Source organism: Lissotriton vulgaris, chromosome 10, assembly GCF_964263255.1.
Source record: "Lissotriton vulgaris chromosome 10, aLisVul1.2, whole genome shotgun sequence".
In the NCBI taxonomy this organism is placed as follows: domain Eukaryota; kingdom Metazoa; phylum Chordata; class Amphibia; order Caudata; family Salamandridae; genus Lissotriton; species Lissotriton vulgaris.
This window is the reverse complement of record NC_141698.1, coordinates 813,669,917-813,692,347: the sequence shown is the minus strand read 5'-3', so window position 1 is coordinate 813,692,347 and position 22,431 is coordinate 813,669,917. Positions and strand designations below refer to the sequence as shown.

The 22,431-nt window shown below is 48.0% G+C and overlaps 1 protein-coding gene across 1 annotated transcript in view; it reads left to right on the top strand.

Annotated features, from left to right (window-relative positions):
* Positions 1–22,431, top strand: part of ULK4 (unc-51 like kinase 4) — a 1,855,260-nt gene that overhangs the window by 1,229,577 nt on the left and 603,252 nt on the right. Inside the window, exon 33 of the mRNA XM_086941729.1 lies at positions 11,190–11,356. Coding sequence (XP_086797855.1) covers positions 11,190–11,356 — 167 coding nt within the window. The remainder of the gene's footprint in view (positions 1–11,189; positions 11,357–22,431) is intronic.

Here is a 22,431-nt window from a genome sequence, read left to right as displayed (position 1 = left end):
TTTACCCCAACTATTTGTTTAATACATTCTCCCCGGGTCACTACTTTGAATGTGTCCCACTCCACTAACGTAAAGGACGCTGTTCCCGTGTTATTAGTGAAGTAGTCCTGTATGCTTTGCCCCTGTTCGTGTTTGAAGACTTGGTCCATCAGGCAGTCCTGTGGTAGTTGCCAAGTGGGAACGGGGGGATGTGGGGGTCTCCAGTTTAACCGCAGAATATGGGCGTCATGGTCAGAGAAAACCCTTCCCAGGTAGTACGTATGTTGAATTCGGGGCAGGATCGCTGTTGAGCATAAAAATCTGTCTAATCGGACTTGCAGCTTATGTGGTATGGAGTGAAACGAATACAGTTGGGTCTGTGGATGACGCATTCTCCATTCTTCTGTAAGCGCCCATGGTGTGACCCAGGCTTTAAACCATTCTGTTTGTTTACGGGCTGAAGAGTGTGTGGGTGGGATCGATCCAGGGTAAGGTTTAGTGTGCAGTAATAATTGCCCCCTAATATCCATGGGATGGATGCAAATTGGTCCAGAACACCAGTGAGGCAGTCCTAGAACCTGTCTTACTCTACGTTTGGGGCGTATATACTGCCCAGGAATACTGATTGCCCATCGTAGAGTCCCTCCAGTAGGGCGTACCTACCCTCCTTGTCCACCACCCGTCTGAGTTCCTGAAATGGGGTCCCCGGTCGAACCCAAATTAGCGCCCTGCATGCATATGCAGAGTATGACGTGGCACATATAGTTCTGCGTCATTTGGTCTGAAGTTTGCCTATTTCGGTAGTGGTAAGATGCATCTCCTGCAAGAACGCGATCTGTGCGTTTTGGCGATACGTCCAAACCTACTCTCATAAAAGAGGAGAGTACAACAATATGTTGTGGGGGTGGCAGTGCATGTATGCGAGGCGATTCGTCGACCGGGCATTTTTAGGATCATTGGGCGTCGTCTGGATCGTGCTTGATCATGTCTGCGATGCGTGCGTTCACTGGGTGAGTCTTGGTTGCGCAAGCCGTTGAAGAGTCACCAGTCAGTTCACCTTATGTTGAGAGGGTGTTTGTTTGCCCATCCAACATGGCATCAGCCGTTTGGGGGATAACCAGGGGAGGCGTCATTGAGTCATCTCCTGACAGCATTCCACCGCTGACGTCCTCCCCCTCCGAAGAAAAGAGGTGCGGGTCTCGATCTGTGTCCTCCGCGAGTGGGGAAGTCCGTAGTTCGGTCACAGCTCGGAGAACCTCCTGTCGCTCCTTCATGATTTGCTCCCGGTCCGGAGATTCACCGGTGTGAGTCCCAGTCACCTTATTTTTCCCGCTCCGTTGCTGTTTTGGGTTACGTCGCCTGGTGCGCGACGATTTGAAACTTGGTCCGCGTGTGGTCTCTGCTCTGGATTGTTACACACAGTGTTGATCCGCCCATTCGTGCGCCTCTTGGGCGTTCGTGAAGAAGATGGCGGAGCCATTATGGAGAACTTTGAGGCGGGCAGGGAAGAGCAGGGAATATTGTATAGCGTTCGCCCGCAGTCGACGTTTCACTTCCAGAAACGATGATCTTTGTTGCTGCACCGCCCGTGCGTAATCAGGGAATATCATTATCTGTTTGTTTTCTACATGCAAGGGGCCTGCTTGTCTGGCGGCTCAAAGTACGGCATCGCGGTCTTGGAAGAGCAGGAATTTTGCCAACATCAGTCTTGGGGCAGCTCCTGGTGGGGGTTTGCGGGCTGGGACCCTATGGGCTCGTTCTATTGAGAAGAATGCCGTCCGGTCAGCCGTGGGAGTGAAAGATTTCACCCATGCTTCTATGTATTCCATCGGGTTCGTTGTTTCAATTCCCTCTGGGCAAGTGGATGTTACAGCGCCTCGAGCGCCCTTCCAAATCATCCACACGCTCTTCCATGGTGGTAAGACAGCTCAGGACATCTTGGAGCGTCATCTGGTGTGCCTTGACGGTGGGTTGAAGGTTGGCTAGTGTCTTCTCCCCATCCTTCACTTTGTTGGCCAATTTTCGGTGGTCATCCTGGATGAGGCTGATATCTGTTGTTAGGGTGCCAAGTCGCTCCTCCATGGACACCCTGGAGAGTTCGATGAGTGCCAGTACCTGATCTAGTTTGATGGGTCAGACTGAGTCGTGGCAGATTTGGGCCATGTCTGGGTATTTGGCATGTTATCCGGTGCAGTCTCGGGCACTGTTGTATGTTGTGATGCCCTCGGCTTCCCATTGCGGTGACTGGGGGGGTCTTGTGCGTAGCGAGCGTTGTCAGCGACTGTGGAGTATGTGGCTTGCTTTTGACATGCCCCAATGCCTGGCTTGGTGCTCTTGCTGGATAACAGGCACTCACCGGGCAAGTTGAGAGGGATGTTGCACTTCTGGACGGGGGATCTCTGTTCTGATCACCTCAATGCCTGTCCCGCTCCCTTTTGGTTTTGGGAGAGGGCTGGCGCTGCCAGGCGGGGTGTGCTGTACGGTGAGCGTTGTTCAGGGAAAAGTTCCTTGCGGGGATCGTGAATGATCCGGCAGCCAGGTCAAGCCCCTCGCCATGGGCGTAGCGTGCAAGCTGATGTAGGTATGACGTGAATTATTTAGCCGCCATATTAGGATCAGGCTCCGTATGCCTTAGGCACCTTCAGCTTCTGTAGCAGTGGCAGGGGGTATCTTTTGCGTCGCCTCTCGATCTGGGGGGTCAGCCGCTCACCTCTGCTTTGTCGGCACTGTATGTTCACGGGTGGCCCAGAGACTCGTCTTCAGTCCCGCTTTTCGCCGCAATCCGGGGTGCATTTTGGGTTCAGGCAGCACCGGCAGAGTACTGTTCTGCAGTTTGCAGCTGGGCCGGGGCGGTAATTGGCTCTCCGTCTAAGGCACTTGGATCAGGCAGCACCGGCAGAGTACTGTTCTGCAGTTTGCAGCTGGGCCGGGGCGGTAATTGGCTCTCCGTCTCTAAGGCACTGGGATCAGGGGTTGGCTCCTCCGGCCCTGCTCGTAGGCACCGTGGGTCCGGGAGCTGTTTGAGCAGGTCTGCAGCATCTGAAAGGGCAGGCCGACACTGGTCGCCACCGCCAGTATTCGTCTCCTTACATGTTTTTGGGGCGAGCGCCGGGTATCTCCGATGCCGGGATGTCCCCTCACAACCACTGTGTCCTGGTTGTGTCTTTGGGCACCCACCTTTGGTGTGCGTCTCTTGGCACAAGCCCAATCTCCCAGGGCCTGCAGCCAGAAGAGGGCGGGCGTTATCTTACTGCCGAGGGTCGGGGTCGCAATATTTTCAATTTCTGTTGGAAATTTGCCCAATTGCCGGGATATGCAGGCACCGCTGGATGTGGTACGTGTTCTGACACCAGTCCGATGCAATGCAGGGGAGTGGGCAATATGCTTGCCCGATCGCGGAGCCTCAGCTGGACATGTCTGCCATCGCAGACTGCTTGGCGCCCCCCCCACCTCCCCTCCAGTACAGACACAGCACTTGACGCAGGTATAGACGATATACAGGTGATCCTCGATAGAGGAGAAACTGCAGCTCTCATCCCACTCAACTTCTCTGCAGCCTTCAACATAGTCATCTACCCTATCCTGATTATACAACTTCACAAGGTTGGCAACCAAGGCCTGCCCTCAAATGTATCTGCACTTACCTCACCAGAAGAACATACAGTTCGCATGACACCGTACTCCTCAGAGGCTTGGAAACTCACCTGTAGAGTTCCACTAGATTCCTCGCTCAGCCCGATCCTCTATAACATCTACATGACGCTGCTGGCAGACGTCATCTGCACACACAACATTAACATACTTACCTAGGCCGATGACACACAACTTACATTGTCCTTTGAAGACACAACACCCAGCACCTGAACAACTTCAACTTGAGCATGACCAAATTGGCCTCCTGGCTTATTTTGACCACGAACAAGACTGAAGTGGTGATGCTCAGAAATGGTGCCTTGGCTTGGGACTTGTCCTGGTGACCTACAGGGCTCAGACCCCCCCGCACCCCACCCCCCACATCCCCCAGCACACAAGAAAGAAATCTCTGGATCATTATCGACAGCAAGCTTGTCATGTCTGCCCAAGTAAGCTACAGCACCATTTCCTGCTTCCACACCCTGAGAATGCTGCAAAAGATATTCAAGTGGCTACCTAACACCACCAGGAAAACCATCACACGAGCCCTCATCAACAGCAGACTGGACAACAGGAAAACCCTCTATGCAGCAATCACCAACTAAACTCACAAAGACTTCAAACCGTCCAGAACACAGACTGGTCTTCAAATCCCACGCTGGTTACACATTACTTCACACCTGAGGAATTTACTCTGGCTATTAATACATAAGCTGGCAGAATTCAAGCTTCTCACCCACACATACAAAGCACTACACAACATAGACCCAACCTACATGAACAAACGCTCACAGTTTCACCAACCATCCAGACATCTCTGCTAAGCCGGATTCTCTTTAGCACATATCCCATACGTTCCTAAAAGCAGATCAGGAGGTTGTGCCTTCTCATACATCACCCCTAAAGCATCTTCATCTCTTTTTGAATTTGGCTCTTTGAGTAAGCCCCCTCAAGACTAGCACCACAAATCTCCAAAGCACTGGGATACCCTCAAGGGTGATGGTGCACTATACACATCCACTTAGCATCTCTTAACATAACAGGGCTAATGTGCCTGCTGCAAAGCACATTGTGTAACATGTAGATCTAACTTTTGTATTTTATGTAGATAGATACGTGAGTTACTGCTTTTGACACAGAGATCCTTTTGCTGCTTCCTGTTGATAAGTCTCAATTCTTCTAATGTAGCATATTGAGATATCCAGTGGCAGAGGAGCCTCACCCCACTGGTTTTAAGCAGTGCAACGTAAAGGAAAAATAAAATGATAATAGCTTTGAGTAATTATCATTTGATGTTTCTGTGCCGGTTTGCAGGTGGGGCTGCTCTGCTCTTAGATCAGGGCCTGGGAGGAGTAGTTTGCTCACTTCCAAGTGCACATGACTGTTTTGCCAGACCTCTTGGGCCGCCCAAAACAGTCATGCACACTTTCCCTGTTGTCCATGCAGACTGCAATGCAGCCTCGTGAAGAACATACCGAAGCCCCGATTCTCTGGCTGAGCGTTAAACCAGGACGCTCAGACCAATCACAACGCTGCATTACAGTGTTGTGATTGGTCTGGGGAGCCTGGGTGCTTACCAGTCACAACGCTTCATTGCAGCATTGTGATTGGTAAGGGGAACCTGGCTGTGCTTCCAGTTCCTCTAGTCAAGATGAGGAGAGCAAGAGCAGAGGCATGGGACCCAGCTGCAAGGTGTTTATTTTGTTTTTTACCGTGCGCACAACCCCCCTCCCGCCCACTCTCTCCCCCCCCTCCCCCGCGCGCCGGCCGCCACTGGAGCTATCAACTGGCATCAAGGGACTGCATACATTCTGCAAGTCATGAGCCCTTATTTTGTTTTTCTAAATTTATTATTATTCTAAGATTGCAAAGAGTTACTTTGGGAAGTAATGAAGTCTTATTAGTATAGGCAACCTCAGTCACTGCGTTAACATTTTAAATCCTGCATTTGGCCCTAATTACCGTCTCGGTGTGGGAACCGACCGACAGTATGTTGGCAGTTCTGGACACTGTATTACAATGCGACTGCACATGGTGTGGTCGCAAACTCCCCTTTCACTATGGGAGCTTGTGCGTAGGTCTGAAATCTGCCACAGCACACAGAGAAATGGGAATAATGGTTAGGTGCCTGCCGTGTGGTGCAGGGATTTATAAAGGGCACCATAGGGGCTCCCCAGGTCCCCAACTGGTGGCTGCAGAGGCATGGGGACCCTGCTAGGGTCCCCTAAGTCGCTTTTCGGATAGGCTTTTTATGTCCGAAAGCATGACATGAAAAGCCTGTCGGAAACTGACATCATAATCCCAATGGCGGAAATGCCTTCCGTAGGGATTATGTGCGGGCTCTGACTGGCCGACGTGCTCGGAAGCCAGTCGGTCCGACCGGACAATTTAAACTTGGACCGCCTACATTCTAATTAGGCGGTCAGACTTTTAACCATGGATGTCGGTTAGAGGCTTTCTGACTGACATCCTAATCAGCCCCTGAGTGTTAATCCTGACCATGCACTCAACATATAATGTTTACAAGTATGAGTGATATGTGACTCTGATACCTCATAAACCTCATTGTCATGTGTAACACTTCCTGCGCATTGATTTACACACTTGTATGATTTATTTGTGTATGTGTGTTTGTGTGTGTGCATGTGTAGTAAAGCACTGTGACACCCTACACGGGGATGAGTAGTGCTATAAAAAATGACAATAAATAAATGAGTGAAAGCCTTTTAAATCATTATTTGTGCTATTATTTATACTCAGAAATACACCTGCCGTTCTTGCAGTGCAAGCACATCTCTTATATAGGAGAGTTGAACAAAGGTAAAAAATTCCTCCCAAATCGTTCTTTCTCTTAAGTCCTTATGAAGTGATAACAAGCTGTGTTTCTTTATTTCCTTCCAATACATCAGCATCTAGGTGTTGGACTCCAGATGGCTCTCAGCCTGGATGATGCTCGAACAAAAGAAAGGTTGATAATCTCTTAAATCAGCCCGTCGTTTTAGATGCAGCTGAAAGATGAGAAGAAAGCCCCCTCGCCTCCTGTAGGTTGCTCCGAACAGAGAAGAGACAACCTGCGGGCGCTGCTGAAATGTGTTCCGGTGTCAAAAAATGACGCCAGAACATTTTCGGCATACTTCACTGGGTCGGCTGGATCTTGCTCAGAAGTAGCTTCTGGAACCGGGATCCAGGCGTGATCCCCTCCTTGCCTGCTCTGGCCACGATACTTGTGCCACCTGATGTGATTTACCTTACTAACAGGGTTTCATATTATAGACATTTATGTGATTGCAGTTTATTTTTGTTCATTTAGTCCTTCGAGGACTGCATGCAGTAAAGCAATGTAACAAACGTGCGTATTATGCAGTAGGGGTTTCTAAATTTCTCCTTCTGTTGGTAAGAGATCACAGGTACAACACGGACCAGAACAAATCTTTGGCAGAATGACATTTAATTTCATTAAGAGTGATTAAAGCAGCATTTGCTGTCTGCCTCATAATTCTGGACCGAAACTGGTTGATCCTTTGATTTATCACCGATGCCTAGCAGAGAATTGTGAAGCATCTCCCTGCCACACTTTCTGGCTTTAAGTGACAGCACATCACTACAACATTTGAGTGCTATTGGAAGCTCATTCAGAGGTGGGAGGTGCCCACAGTGTACGCTGGCTGAGGGGGTAATGGCAGGAAAGACCACCACTCTGGAAAGTTCTGCCTGGATCACAGACCTCAGGTCTGTATGGATGATGTATGCACCGACGCTTCGAGGCATTTACAGTTTACGTACGTACATTGCACTTGTTAAGCAGCAGCTCCCTGAAGGGGCTTAACCCACTCAAGCCAAGGCTGCCACTACTATATTGGCATACTTTATTGGTCCAGGGTATCTGTCAGGCTGCTATGTAGGCATCAGCGTACACTTTTATGAAGCACTGTCTTGACATTCAGAAATGGGTATTTTGCCTCTTTGGTCCTGCAGGAATTTTTGGTCTGACCTATTCCATGAGCTCACCAGCTTAGCGGCTACTGCTTTGATCTCTATTTGCGAGGTGAGGAATCTCTGGTTAGAAGTATTTATCAGAAGAACAAGTTACATACCTTATAGCCCTCTGTTGTACTATCATTTTTAAAGGTCTTTAGGTTCTTGGGAGAAACAATGGTTCTTTTTTAGTGGTCTCGTGAAGGTTGATGTGTTTTAGCAGACACCATAATAATGCCTTTATCTGTAGATGACCTGCCCTATAATGTCACAGTGACAGAATCGGTTTCCCAGTCGTGAGAGGACCAATGCCAGAAGTGAATGCGATGAATCACTTCATAATTGAAAGCAGAAGGTAGAAATCTAAAAGTATCTCAATCATTTATACAGCTCATGGCTGAATAATTATTTTCCTTTATATACAGTGCTAAATTCAGTGGAGGGAAAACTTGCCAAACGTCAAGATCAATTTTTCTACGGCATGGACCGTTCTGTTCTCCTGATGTGTATATGAGAGCAGTAGGACCCCCTGAATTACATAGTCTATTTGGTGATGAGCAGTTACAGAGGCGCAACTAGAGACAAATTTCAGGGAGAGCTACTAAAATTTTCGGGGTGGCACCGTGGCAAATTCTTCCAGCAATTTGCAGAGTGGTGGTGCAGGGGCTCTAAGAAGGCTTGAAAAACAACAAGGCCTCGTTAACAAGTAAATGGTCTTTTAAAAACTTCTGAAGTACTCAGGTGTGGCTGCTATAAGACGGACGCCAGACCAGCCAGTGAGCCTACAGCAGCTCAAAAAATGTCTGTGTGTGCCCAGGAAGCTGTCTCAGCCCGGGCTGACACACACGACGGGGGGCTGAAGCCCTTTGAGCCCAATGGGCATTGCGTGGCTGAGCAGTTATCAGTCTGTTCCTTCCTAGTAGAAGTTGGTAACTTTTACCAAGCTAGTGTCTACTGTTACTAAACTGCCATACAGAAACATGCGGGGCAAAAGTTGACCTAAATGATTACTAAAAGGAGAACAAGGCATGCTGACAGACACTTTTAAAAAAATAAAAATTGGAAAAAACATTCCTAGTCCGTCATGATTCTTGTTCTACCTGGTATGTTTTACCCTACTAAAGACATTCGGTTTATTGCAGATTCTAATTGTTCATTTAGTCATTCAGTAACTGCATGCAGTAAAAGAATGTATCAGACTTGTGTCTTATGCCGTCTGGTTCCGAAATAATCCCCTGTGTTGGTAAGAGATCACTTGTACAACAGGACTAGAGCAATTCCTTGGCTGAATGACCTTTTATTATGACTGACTAAAGCAGCATATGCTGTCTGCCTCCTAACTCTGGTGCCAAGGTGGGTGATCCTATCATGGATCATTGGTGTCTAGCAGACTGTCACATTGTCTGGCTTTAAGTGGTAGCAACATTTGAGCTGTTGTATGACACAAGCACGCTTTCCTTTCCCACGCGTTTCTTAACAACGCAGTTTGAAACAACTAATGTGTCTGAAACACGCATTCCATTTACATTCAAGTTGTTACAACGACTTGCCTTAGGGGGGCGCTGGACTTTGAAATAGTATAATTTACTATTCCAACTCCAGTCCCCACAACAGTAGGGAAAGCGCTGGACTTTAAAGACCAACGCTGCTTTATTTAACGTATGTTGTTGCAACAACTTGCATTGTAAATGGAATGCGTGATTCAGACACATTGGTTGTTCTGCCTGTGTTGCAAAGACAGCGCACTGTTCGGTGGTTGTGGTATTTGCGGTTTCCCATTTGAGCGCTGTCAACCTCGGTAAAAGGTTGGAGTTGCCCTAAGTACACAAGCAATGGGAGATGGCAGGAAAGAGCATCAATCTGTAAGTTGTTGCCTGGATCACAGACCTCAGGTCTAAAGGGATGCTGTATGCACCAACCATTCTATTCCTTGTGCTGTTTATGTAACAGGGCATCTGGCTGTAGTGTGGCCTCAGTGCTTCCAAATGTGCCTTGCGCTAGGACTATGATGCCCGCAGGGGTGGATGGGTTGCCCCAGTCATCAAATAATGGTGGTCCTTAGTCTGGCTTGCCCTTTGTCGATAGTAAACATGTAATAACACACAGCACCACTGGGACCTTTTTGAACCCAAATATCTGGAAGCAAGGGCGGCCTTAGGCATGTGCAAGCTGTGCACCTGCACAGGGCCACCAAACCCTTGGGCCACCATGCCAAGATATATCTATATAATATAAAAACGAATGTATGTCTGTCTGTCTGTTTGTCCTTTATGCATTACTACACCATTCATCTGATCGCCTTGAAACTTTGGGAAGTTGTTGAGTACACTCCCGCGAAGGTTTCTGGCATAATTTTTTTTAAAATATTGGCCCACAGAGCCCTCTTAATCTTTAGAATACTGAAATTGTCAGCAAATGTGTGAGCATCGTCGACAGTTATGCCCCCCAAATGGAAATCGATTGGTCGATCTACATCTGAAGCACGAAAGAAAAAGGCATTACAAGCTTCAGAAACAGACGAGCAACGGGAAGCAAGATTAGAAGCTTTTCGAACACAAACTGCTCAAGCACGTTCTTCTCAAATGAACGAGTAACGACAATCAAGATTGGAAGCCAATCGAGTACGCACTGCTCAAGCCCGTTCTTCTCAAACGAATGAGCAACGAGAATCAAGATTGGAAACAGATCGATTACGCACTGCTCAAGCCCGCTCGAATGAAACAGGAGAGCAACGAGAATCAAGATTGGAAACCGATCAATTACGCACTGCTCAAGCCCACTCGAATGAAAAAGGAGAGCAACGAGAATCAAGATTGGAAGCCGATCGAGTACGCACTGCTCAAGCCACACTTTCAAATGTTTTTCATATTAAAATGAATAAGTTTCAATAAAAATGACACAATGTAAATTGAATGTTATAACGAGTTTCCTTGAATTTCCTTTCTTCTGAGATCGCAGCAACGCGCGACGGGTAAGCTAGTCCTTAATATAATAATCCTCTGAGGATGGATACATAATTGCGTGGCTGCCCCTGGCAGGGATTTGGCAGCCTCAGGCTCTGTTCCACTTCCAAACACCCTGATCCCCTCCCCCCTCTTCACTGGCCTACACGCTCTGCCCCGCCCGGACCCCCTCTTCCGGGGCCCCCTACCTACGCACCCTGCCCGTGGCCGCTATGAGCCTAGAGTAGCCCCTGCTGGAAGTAGTGTGTGGCCGAAAAATTCCTAATGTCGAACTAGTGGGCTCGGGTGTCGATTTTATTCTTATTGTGTACCATATGCGGTGCTGCTTTTCCGACAAAATTAAGGATTACAGATGGCCTTTTGCTTTTCAGAAAGTGATTAAAATGTTAGTTCCTTCAGGCCTTCCTGTACTAATTGAATGTATTTTATTTTGCTAACTGACGTTGTTTCATACTCTTTAAAACCGCAGTCATTTGTGACGCCATAACATTTTTATTAATTTAAATAATGTCCTGTATTGCTGTGAAGGCTCTAGGCATCTGCCGCTACCGCACTAAGTGTGGTTTTCTTTTGTTAAACGTGTTTTTTGAATAATTGTTAAGCAATTTAAGTCATACGGATTGTATTGCATGTTTGTAGGTTTGGTCCATCATATCAGCAATACCCTAATAGAAACGGCTGCCCTGTACCTGGAAGGAGAAGATAAAGACAGCACGAAGACTGGAAACTCCCAGCTCGTTTCGCTGCTTGACATTTTGCACTGCATGTTGAAGTACACGGCGAATGTTGTGCGGCTGACCCTGCAGGTAAGGGACATGATTTATGTGGCAACGTGTCATTCAGGCGCCACTGACCGGTGCAATCACACTTCAAACCCTGCCCTTCTTATCAGAGCGTGCCACTTTTAAGTTGAAGCAGTTAATTGTTTCCAAGAAGTGCAGAATTAATAATAAAGCAATTAATGGATGCAAACACGTTCCAGCATTTCAGTTCGTACCAATGCACTTCTTTTTTACATACTTTTCTAGGTGCAAACATGCATCTGTTAGCTTGGGTTTATACATCCTGCAGACTTCTCGACGTTTGCACTTCACTGTTTTTAATTTTTGTCATATCTCACAAAGATTTCCGCTTGCCCACCTTTTAATGTCGGTCACACCAGTGGAAGCAAACACAGGTGTTAGTTAAGCCACTTGGTCAAGCTTTAATGTGCTAACGCATTTAACGCAAGCTTGGGGAATAAAAAACCAGCGCACATGTCTAAGAGGAACTGAAAGTAGCACCCATGTGTGCTTACAGTGTTTACATGCGTTAGCACATTAAAATCAGACCCATTGGCTTGGCCAAGCCAATAGGTAACTAACATTTCTGCATTTCAAACGCAAAGTGCATAAAAAGCAATGCACTGCTGTACCTTTACAAAGGAAAAATGAATAGAAAATGCATCATGTTGTCTAAATATGTGAAAGAAGTCAGTGAGGGGCAACGTAATTCAGAGACAGGAACACACATTGAGGTTACCCTCACCACACATCCCAAACTGAGCACACATAATTAGCCATTCACGCACCAGTCAACAGATTTAAAAACAAGCATTGGCAAAAACAAATAGGTCATGTGACTTGAGAGTTTCAGGCTTTGTCAATGTTAATGTCTTTTAGCACAGAATATAAATGTGTAAATAAGTTTATGGTATGTTTTATTCTGTCTCCCAAGCTCGGTTTTATGTTTTTTCGACTTCTGTAAACTGACCAACCAAATCTAGTAGCATATCAGGTCTGTACTGGGTTACCTATTGAGCGAGGAAACAGCCTGTAGCGTCTGTGCCAGCATTGGGTTCTTTGTCACATTGTGAAGCCCGTCATATTGCCAGGGACTACCTATACCCCCTCCTCCCTTATCAAGCCCTGGTTAATGACATGAGAAGAGTTTTTTGGATATGGGGGTCGTGAAACCCCCGGCCGTATATATTAAACATAAAATTAACCAAGCATTTTAAAATAAACAATATTTACAAAAAATTACGCAGAAAACATTGCATTACATTGATTACAATTGATATGTACATATGTCAGATGGCTAACCTTAACATAACTCTAGTACAAAGGTATTTCCTATCCGAATCTAACATATCATCAATAATCATCACAGCATTTACTTTTCTGCATATCCTATTTGGGCCTATGGCAAGGTCACTAACTGGTGTCAGATCCTTATCAATTAACCACGCCCTCCAACCGGAGTGCGCATGCGCAGAGGGCCTGTTTACCGTGAGGGTAGTCCCCCCTCCCCCCCCCGTTACCCCCGTACGCTCTATTATCTCCATAAAGGGGGCCCTTGCAGTCCTGCACCATTTACTGGTGCCATTGTGCACGTGTGGTGTGGCCAACCAGCCTAGGGAAAGCGTGGCTCCCCCCTCCCCTGCACCCATCGAGTCAACCGACTGTAACTGCCCCTGGAGTTCTAGGAGAGACCACTTGCCCCTCCCCCTTGGGCAACGCCATTCAAGAATGGCACAGCCCTCTAAGGATCTTACATTCACAGCTCACTAATCATGACCTTACTGCCACAGGCCAGCATAGTTGACTATCTGACCCTCCCCCCCCACCCCCATTGCTAACTGGAAGGTCATATCCTTCTTTTGAAACCCCCAACCATGCCAGCAGATTGTCTACCAGGATTTCATTACCTACTTTAGACAAGTGGACACCTTCTTTTAAGAAGCACGGCTCCCCCCTGATACACCCGTGAGCGATCGTCTGTAGATGAGAAGTCCTAAACAACCTCTCTATCTTATTTTTGATCCTCCTCACTGAGTGATTCAAAGCCTTCACAGACTCTCCCCCCTCTATTGAAATCTGGATACCATCTGTGACCATACTACGGTGCACCCCTGACATGTCTTAGCTAACCAACCCATCCATGATTATTGCTTCCACTACCCCCCTTTTACCCAGATTTACCAAATCATTCCCTCCCAGGTGTAAGAAAATGATACTAGGGAGAGCCCCGCCCTTGCTCAACTGGTCCTTCGAGAAACCCCTGAACCGACTAAAGCGGAGACCCCCTTTTCCATGCAATGACACCCTAAAACCGGCCTGCTCAGCTCTGTGCCTGTACATTCCTGAAGAGAAAAATGCATTTAAACGTCTCACATATGAATGGCCAATAATCCAAACAACATGTAGTCTTGGTTCCTGTGGATGTGCACGTCCTTGTATTGAGTGTAGCTCCTGATGTTCCACTGCCAGTTTCCCCCTCTGCATGACAGGCTTGAGAAACTGTAATGTAAGCAGAGAAGGAACATGCATCAGTACTTGCGCAAAAATGCCCCACTTACAGCATTTGCAGCCGCACATAGCGCTTATAACAATTGGAGGGCCACCTCCCAATCCTTTTAACATTGCTGCTGTGAAAGCCTTTCGCTGTTGCTTCAGTGGCAGCCCCTATTCTGAAAGAATGAGTTCCAAAACAACTAGGATCCAAACCTGCCTTCTGTATTGCCATATCGATGACTCTTTTAAACTGATATCTGGTGAGCGGGGTACTATCCGCATGAATTAACAATGTCCCCCCCTGTACTAGTTCTCTGCTGTAGGAATGCCTCTGAGTCACGGGCAGCAAGGGTTGCCATGTGCACGGTGTTGTACTACCCCATTGCCACAGGTTTCTGGATCATTTTTGGATCTCCTAATAGATATCAATAAGGCATCGCCTTGTGCCTTTGCATGTTCTAACTGCAGACCCCCTTGTACATCCTGTTTATCTGTGCCACCAATTTCCCTATCCTAAAAGCACTGTAAAAGGCTAGTGAAAAAGCATCTCTGAATAGCAAAGCTTCCCCTGTAGTGCTGCATATGACGTCCAGAGCCGTTAGTAGAGATGTTAGCAGCTCTACCCCTTTTCGACGTCTCTTGTCTGGTGCTGACCCTTGGAAGCGTTGCCACCCTTTCAAGGCTTTCCTAACAGTGAAACCGTTGGTGGGGTCTCCCCTGTCCCTAGTTTGTGCGAAAAAAGAGATTGCTGCCACATGTCGCCTGGCTGCTGCCGCTGAGCGCCCCTCTTCATTTAAAGCCCCTAAATAAAGCAGGAGTGCCCCAGCCATTTTTCTGCCCAAGTCTTTCCCAAAAATGAACACTATGGCCAAACTGCCCCTTCATAAGCTTTCCTGGACCTGGGAGCTAGGCTAGCTGCCACGAGGTGTGATAGCTGGGGGCACCAATCTGCCAAAGTACTTCTGGGAAGGATGTTGGGGTCGGTTCTGCAGATGGTAGGTGTGCCCTGAAAACCTGCATCTTGAAGGGAGAGAGTGCGTCAGCAGCATTATTCAAGACCCCTGGCACTTGTTTAGCTTTAAACTGCATGTTCAATTTCATACATAACAACACTATCTCCTTCAACAGGCTGAGAATCATTTTACACTGTGCGGCCTGTTGGTTGATGCATTCGACTACAGTCATATTGTCCGACCAAAACACTACTGATTTATTAGGTAGACGTTCAGGCCAAACTGTTAATGCAACCCAGATGGGAAATAGTTCCAAGAAACCAATGTTGACTGTCACACCATTCTCCACCCACCAGGCTGGCCAGTGTTGAGCCACCCACTCATTACCGAGTATGGCACCGAATCCCACACTACCCGCAGCGTCAGTCCATAAACCTAACTCCGCAGAAGTAGTGGGTGGACCGTGCCACACTACCCTACCGTTGGAAGTACTGCAGGAATGCCATCCAAATCCGCATGTCCTGCCTAACCTCAGCTGACAGTCTTGTGTGGTGGTGTTTTTCTTGGAGACCTGCCATGGCCTTTGGGATGGAGCGAGAAAATGGTCGTCCTATTGGTATGAATCTCAGAGCAAAATTCTACTGTCCTACCATCTGTTGTAGCTGATGCAAGATCACCTTATCTTTTGCCAGACATTGCTGCAATGCTAACTTGAATTTCCTAATCTTGTCAGCTGGTAAACGAAAACACCCTTGGACTGAGTCTAACTCGATGCCCAGGAATTCTATCGTAGTTGTTGGACCTACTGTCTTTCCTGGTGCCAGCGGAACCCCAAAAGCCTGCATGAGCGCGCAAAATTCCTTCAGCGCCCACGCAAAATCCCGGGAGCCAACTGACCCTAAGTTTAGAAAATCATCCAGATAATGCATGACCAACTGATGCCCTGTCGCCGGTCTAAAAACTCATTCCAAAAATGAACTGAATTTCTCACACAGGAGACAGAACACCCCGTGGTCATGCACATATCCATGTAGAATTTGTCTTAAAATTTAAAACCCAGGAGGTGAACCGGCAACAAACAAAAAGCAGACTCAATATCAGATTTTGCCAGCAGAGCACCAGGGCCCAAACCCCTTAGCATCTCCACAGCCTGGTCAAAGGAAGCATACTTCACACTATAGATCTCCTCACTGATGGCGTCATTCAATGAATTGCCTTTAGGAGCCGATAGATTATGAATCAACCTAAACTCCTCTTCCTCTTTCTTGAGGACCACTCCCAACGGGGAGCAGAAAAATTGGGTACAGGGATGCAAGCAAATGGCCCAACTATTCTGCTCAAGCGCAGTTCTTTTTTAATCTTTGTTGCTGCCACACCTAGATTGGTTCTAACAAAAAGCTGTTTTTTGCATTCAGGTGTCCCTACGTAGTCCAGTGCAGTGATCCTAAAACCATACATAAAACCTTCTCTCAATGTCCTAGCCGTGGAATGATACTTGTTCAACCAAGGGGTCGTAGCCGTTACATTAATGGGTGAGTGTGCCATATGTTGTGTCCTCACTTCACTCCTGTTTCTTCCTTCCTTTATATCCTATTTCCTGAGACTTTTGGACTTTGGGTGAGATAGGTTAGCGCAGATAGAGCATGCATGTCTGAACTTGCACGTGCGTGGGGTCCTGGTGCATGTCCGCCTAGTAAAGTCCCAACATGTCCCCTTTCGTCCTCCCCCGTTACCTGGACTAGGGGCAGGGCCCGTGGTTTGGGGTGGCCGAAAGGGCTGAAAGGATTGGAATGCCTGACCTCTGTTGAAGGACTGCGCTGGGTTAGCAGATTGCCCTGAGCCAAACTGATCCAACCACAAGATTGTGTCAACGCTGTCCCAGGAAAGGGATGGGTCAGATGCCCTAGCCTCCCTTAAGTTTCTATCACACTTCTTCCTACCTATGCCCTCATACTTGTCATGAGCCATAGTAATCCTACTCTGATAGCATGCCATCTCTGCTTGTATGTTAGGAAAACTTTCAGCCGTCACTACCATGAATACTGAGAAACCTCTAATCCAGTTATTCAAATTCTCCTCAATCCTGAATTTCAACAATTCACTAGTCCATTCCCTGTGGAGCATCCAATCCTTCGGTGTCCTTGCTTCCTCCCTTCCTTCTTCATCCAGGAGCAAAGAGAACATGTTAACATAACTACCTGGCCATATCATTTCTTTCACCCCTCCTGTAACATGCCTAGCCAAATTCTCCCTCCTGGTGCGTGATTCACCCACACCCAACAACGGCAATGTCACCTACTTACCTACTGAAGCCTCTCCAGCTGGTTCCGTCAACTTCTCCTTCGCCAGGCTGCTCACTGGCACTTCTTTGTTGTTTTCAAGTGGGAGAACCCCACTGGTTGGTTTGGGAAGAGAAGGAGAACCCAGCCCTTCCCCCGGCGCACACCTAGGTGTTGCAACAAACTGCACCATCATCTTTTTTGCTTCAGCCAATGGGTCCTTCCATATTTATTTTGCCCCAACTGATGTTGACAACATTCCTGCTTTCCCTAACCAAGGAAGAACTGCCACTGTCTGTGCCACTAAGTCCTGTGGAACCGGGTTAGATCCTGCAGGAACGTTCTTTGGGTTTCCACCCCCCGTGGCCACTGGATCCTGAGTGCCGAGTCCGCTTCCTGCCGGAACCACTCCTGCAGGAACAACCATGGCTGGGGCACCTAATGGGACCCCTCACAGAGGGACCCCCGCAGGATCCACTGGGACTGGGACACCCAAAGGAACCCCCCGCTGAGGAACCACACCCCTCCCCCCCGAGATGAGGGACTGGCACAAGTGCTTTTGGCAAATTCTTCTCTTTTATTGCCCCTTTCTCTGGCCTAGCCAGCCTGGGAAGAGGGGCTAACTCTCCCCTGGGCTTAGGGTGCACTATGATTCGTCTAGGCCTTTCTAAAGCCTCACCTTGACCTTCAACCCTCTCTCTGAGATCTGCAAGGCTCTGCCCAATTTTATCAATCTTCTTCCATCTTCTATCCATAGTCACAATCTAGCGCATCATTGTCTCCATCATGTGCTCCATGTGAGAGCGCTTCTCCCCATGCTTTGCTTTACTGGCCATAGCTTCATACCAGTTGCAGGGTTACTTTGCAAGTGCTGGTCACCCACACCGCATAAACAATGCTAACCTCACTTAAGTATTTTAGTTACCCCACTGTATTTCCAGGCCTGGTACACTGTCCAGTTCCTTACCTTAGAACTGTTGGAGGTACACAAACCGGCCGTAAGCACCCACGCAACTGGAGCTGCGCCACACCAGCTAACCTGGGGGTTAGGCGAGTAATTTCAGCCTGTGCAGCTCACAGAAGCGGTGGAGTGCAGGCCTGCCAGTGTCCCCTTAAGCGACTCCGTGTGTTGCACCGGATATTCCCACGGAGATGGGCCTTTTCGTGATCTTGGCCCATTACTTTGAACACTTCTTATGCTTGGCTTCTAAACTCAGTGACAATGAAAACAGAATAGGTGAAACCTGCCCACCTGCTGGTCAACACCCTTTAAAATTGAAGCGCCTCAAAAACTGCACATATGCCATACCAAGCAATGTAATCACTCCTATACTGTGCCCAACTTATGTCCTGAAGCGCTTGAATACTGTGGACCTCTCATACAGTAGCACGAAATTGCAGCCGAAGTGATCACACTGGATTACGTGTTTGATTATGTTATCCTCAGGCCACAAAAACTCTCCCTCTTTTATTAGCGCGTATATGCCCAATCCCTGAAAGCGCCGCTCATAAGTCGTATTACAAAGTGCGTTTGTCCATTTTAAAATACGAGCGTGTTGCCCGCCTTACACTGCGTGTTTTAAATAAGCTTGTACCTTGTGGGGTTACACCACGCATTTACCAACAATTGAATCGAAGTCTCAACTCGCGTTCCGAGCCCCTACACCAACGACCGCTGCTCTAATGTAATTACAAAGCGTGTTTGTCAAATACAAAATACGAGCCCGCTGCCCGCCTTACATCGCGCATTTTTAAATTTGCTTGTACCGTGTGGGGTTACACCGCACATTTACCAACAGCTGATTCCAGGTCTCAGCTCATGCTTCCAGCCCCTACACAAACAACCGCTGCTCTAATGCCGCCCTTAGCACTTACCCGGACACGCGCTTACAGGAACCGCTGATCTTTTCTCCTGCCCCCACCGCGCTTCCTCGTGAAAAACACCGCTCCGGCCGCACACAAACTTCTGCTCCGTCCGCTTGAGTAATCGCTCCGATTCCAACTGCATAAACAAGAAGGGAGATGAACCACAATGGATATAACCGGCAACGGCCGGTCTGCCTCGAGACCTCTGACGCCGATGATCCCACGGCGCAGCTCTGAGTCAGTGAATCCTTGGGAGAGAGGGGTGGGGGAGAGTGAGCAGACCATGACAACCAATAGAGTGTGAAAAAGGCCGCTTTATTGGAACAGGTGCACATTTACAAATACCACAACCTCGGCAACAGCCTAACAATCTAAAACCATAACCAATTTTGTTCGTTATATTTCAAATCCCCAAACCCCGCCCCCACCCCTCACCCTCCATCACACCCGCCCCCACCCGTACATACCCAAACACATAATAAACCATACAAAACCCCAATAACATTATAACATCACATTACCAAAGTCCTAATTACCAAAACTCAATTATAAACCAACTGATCCATATCCCCGACCCATATCCTCTGAACACAACCTCAATCTGTATAAAACTTCCCCCGACAAAATCCCCCTTCACAACTAACGGGTCCAAACCTGGCCCAAAACTGACAATTACAGCATAAACCGCCACCCAGAAAGCAGTGGGGAGAAAGACCGAGTAGGGATAGAACCCCACCTTTCTGCCCCCCACCCACAAGGACAAACGGGGGGACGCCCGGGAGAGGAGGGGGGAAAAGGAAAAACAGCCAAACAACTAACCAACGCACTATTCACCCACAAAGTGCTGAACCGACAAACAGCGAGACAAGACCTCGCGCAGCTCTAGGAGGTACAAATCCATCCCCATCCGGGACAAATGAACACCATCACCTCTAAAAAATTCAACCGCATCATACTTAATATCGCTGTGGACGATACGCCCAAAACCCAGGTCTCTACAGAACCTAGAAACTTCCAAGTTAAACTTTCTACGGGATTTATCGACCGCCTTCGGCTTCACAGCGTTCCTCCAAACCCTCCTGGGGACCAACTCCGTCCACAAAACATGACACCCAGACCACTGCTTATGTATCAAAGACAGATCTTTCTTCATTGCCCGGAGAAGAACGACACCCTTCACTAAACCCAAATCGTTTTCACCCAGGTGGAGAACCAGCACATCAGGACAAACCCCACCTACCATCCAGGAATTGAGAGCAGGAATTAATTCTTTCCACAACATGCCCCCTTTACCTTTCCACACAATGTTAAATAAGCGGTCATTAAAACCTAACAATGTTCCAAAATAACTTTGTCGAGCTTGAACTTGTGCCCGTTTAACGAACGAATGGCCCACGATCCACACCGTTAGAAAAGCAGCGCGAGGCCCAGCCACGGAACCTGGAAAAGAAAACAGTATCAGACAGGCAAAACAGAAGATGACGCATGCGCTCCACTAGAATCGCTCCTGACATAGCGCTGAAAGCAGTTTGAAGTCCAGCGCCCCAGGCCCATGATATCTTTCCTCGACCAACCCCTATTAAAAGCCTCTGTGGCCGCCCCAATCCTGAAGGAGTGTGTACCATACAGCGTATCGTCCAAGCCAATATGACGCAGCGCTTTACGCAGTACCATGCGCAATTGATAGTTAGACACCAAGGAACCATTCATATGACGAAAAAACGGGTGATCCAAAACCCCACCCGACAGTTCTTTCCAGCATTGCGCCCAGCGTAAAGGGCACGTCTCCGGAGGGGAAACCGCCTCCAACCAAACCCCTTTGCCATAACTTCTCTGATCCGTTTTCGAATGAGAGAGCCAAACATGGACTCCCCTAACCGACAACTGAACGTCCCCCCACAGAAGACCTCGAGCAGCTTTATTTCCCAGCAGCTCAGACACCCGGAACGCACCAAAAAACATCCATACCATCAAAGTGGCAAACAAACAAGCTTCTATTCGATCAGTACATACAACAGGCAGTACAGAAATAACATAGAACAGTTTTTGCCACTATAAAGGGGACCGAAGGGTTCGAACACAGCCCTGCTCCCGAGACCACCCTTCTAACATTCTCCTACCCAACTCCCCGGCCGACAGGGCATATCCCCACAACAGCTTACCCATAAATTAAACACCCGCCAGCTTGCCAGCAATGGTAACTCTGGATAAATCCCTGTCCATGAGACGCAAAATAAACTGAACAACATCTTCAGACCTTTGCCAAGCCAGCTCCCTCCTACAGGCACCCGACGCCAAAAACTCGTTCCAGGCCAACTCATGCGCCAATTTAGTGGAAGGAGCCAGGGAGCCTAGAATCAATTGGATAACCCTGTGTTGCCTACCATCCACAGATGGTCCGCCATGGGAGTCGGCTCCTCGTCTGTCTCCAAAGCAAGCCCACGGAATCTCTCCCACTGTGAACGAGACAAAGCATCCGCAATGTCATTGTCCACGCCAGGAACATGCAAGGCCCGAAAGCAAATATCATATTTCAGACATCCCAACACAAACACTCTAAGGAGTTTTAGGATTTGAGGGTCCCTGGCTGACTGTTTATTAATCACTTGAACCACAGCCATATTGTCAATTCGAAAAAGCACCTTTTTGTGGGCCAAATCCTGACCCCACAGCGTAACGGCCACCACTACAAAAAGGCAATACTCCTGCCTCCGTTCTTCCAGTGTTCCGGCCACTGCTGAGCACACCATTTCCCCTGCCAGTAAAGTCCAAAACCCTCACTGCCTGCTGCATCAGAAAATATTTGCACATCCCAACACCAGTCCACCTCACGACATAGGGGCACACCGTTGAAGGAATGTAAAAAGAAAATCCACATACGCAGGTCCTCCTTGACCCCCGCTGACAGCCTCACTCGATGATGTGGTAGGGAATGACCAGACAGAGCTCTACCCAACCTCCTACAGAAAGTCCTGCCCGCCCTGACCACCCTGCAAGCAAAGTTAAGGTGCCCCAGCAGAACATGAATCTCCTTTACCAACACTTTTTCCTTTCCCAACATTGCTCCCACCAAATCCAGCATTTTCTGTTTCTTTTCAATGGGAAGACGAGCTTGCATCAAATGCGAGTCAAGTTCAACTCCCAAAAAAGACATGGTCGCGCAAGGACCCATGGTCTTTTCAGGAGCCAATGGTACACCCAAATGACTCATCAAGGACTGAAACGTTGTGAGAGCATTATGGCAGTCCAATGAATTTGCTGCACCCACAAAGAAGAAATCATCCAAGTAGTGCGTGACCAACTCATGTCCACTCCGTTGAGTAAAAAACCATTGCAGAAACGTACTAAAGGTTTCAAACAATGCACATGACATAGAGCAACCCATTGGCAGTGCTTTGTCCACGTACCATTTACCAAGGAAATGGATGCCCAGAAGACTCCAGTCTTCAGGATGGACTGGCAGCAATCGAAATGCAGATTTAATATCGCATTTTGCCAATAAAGCAGC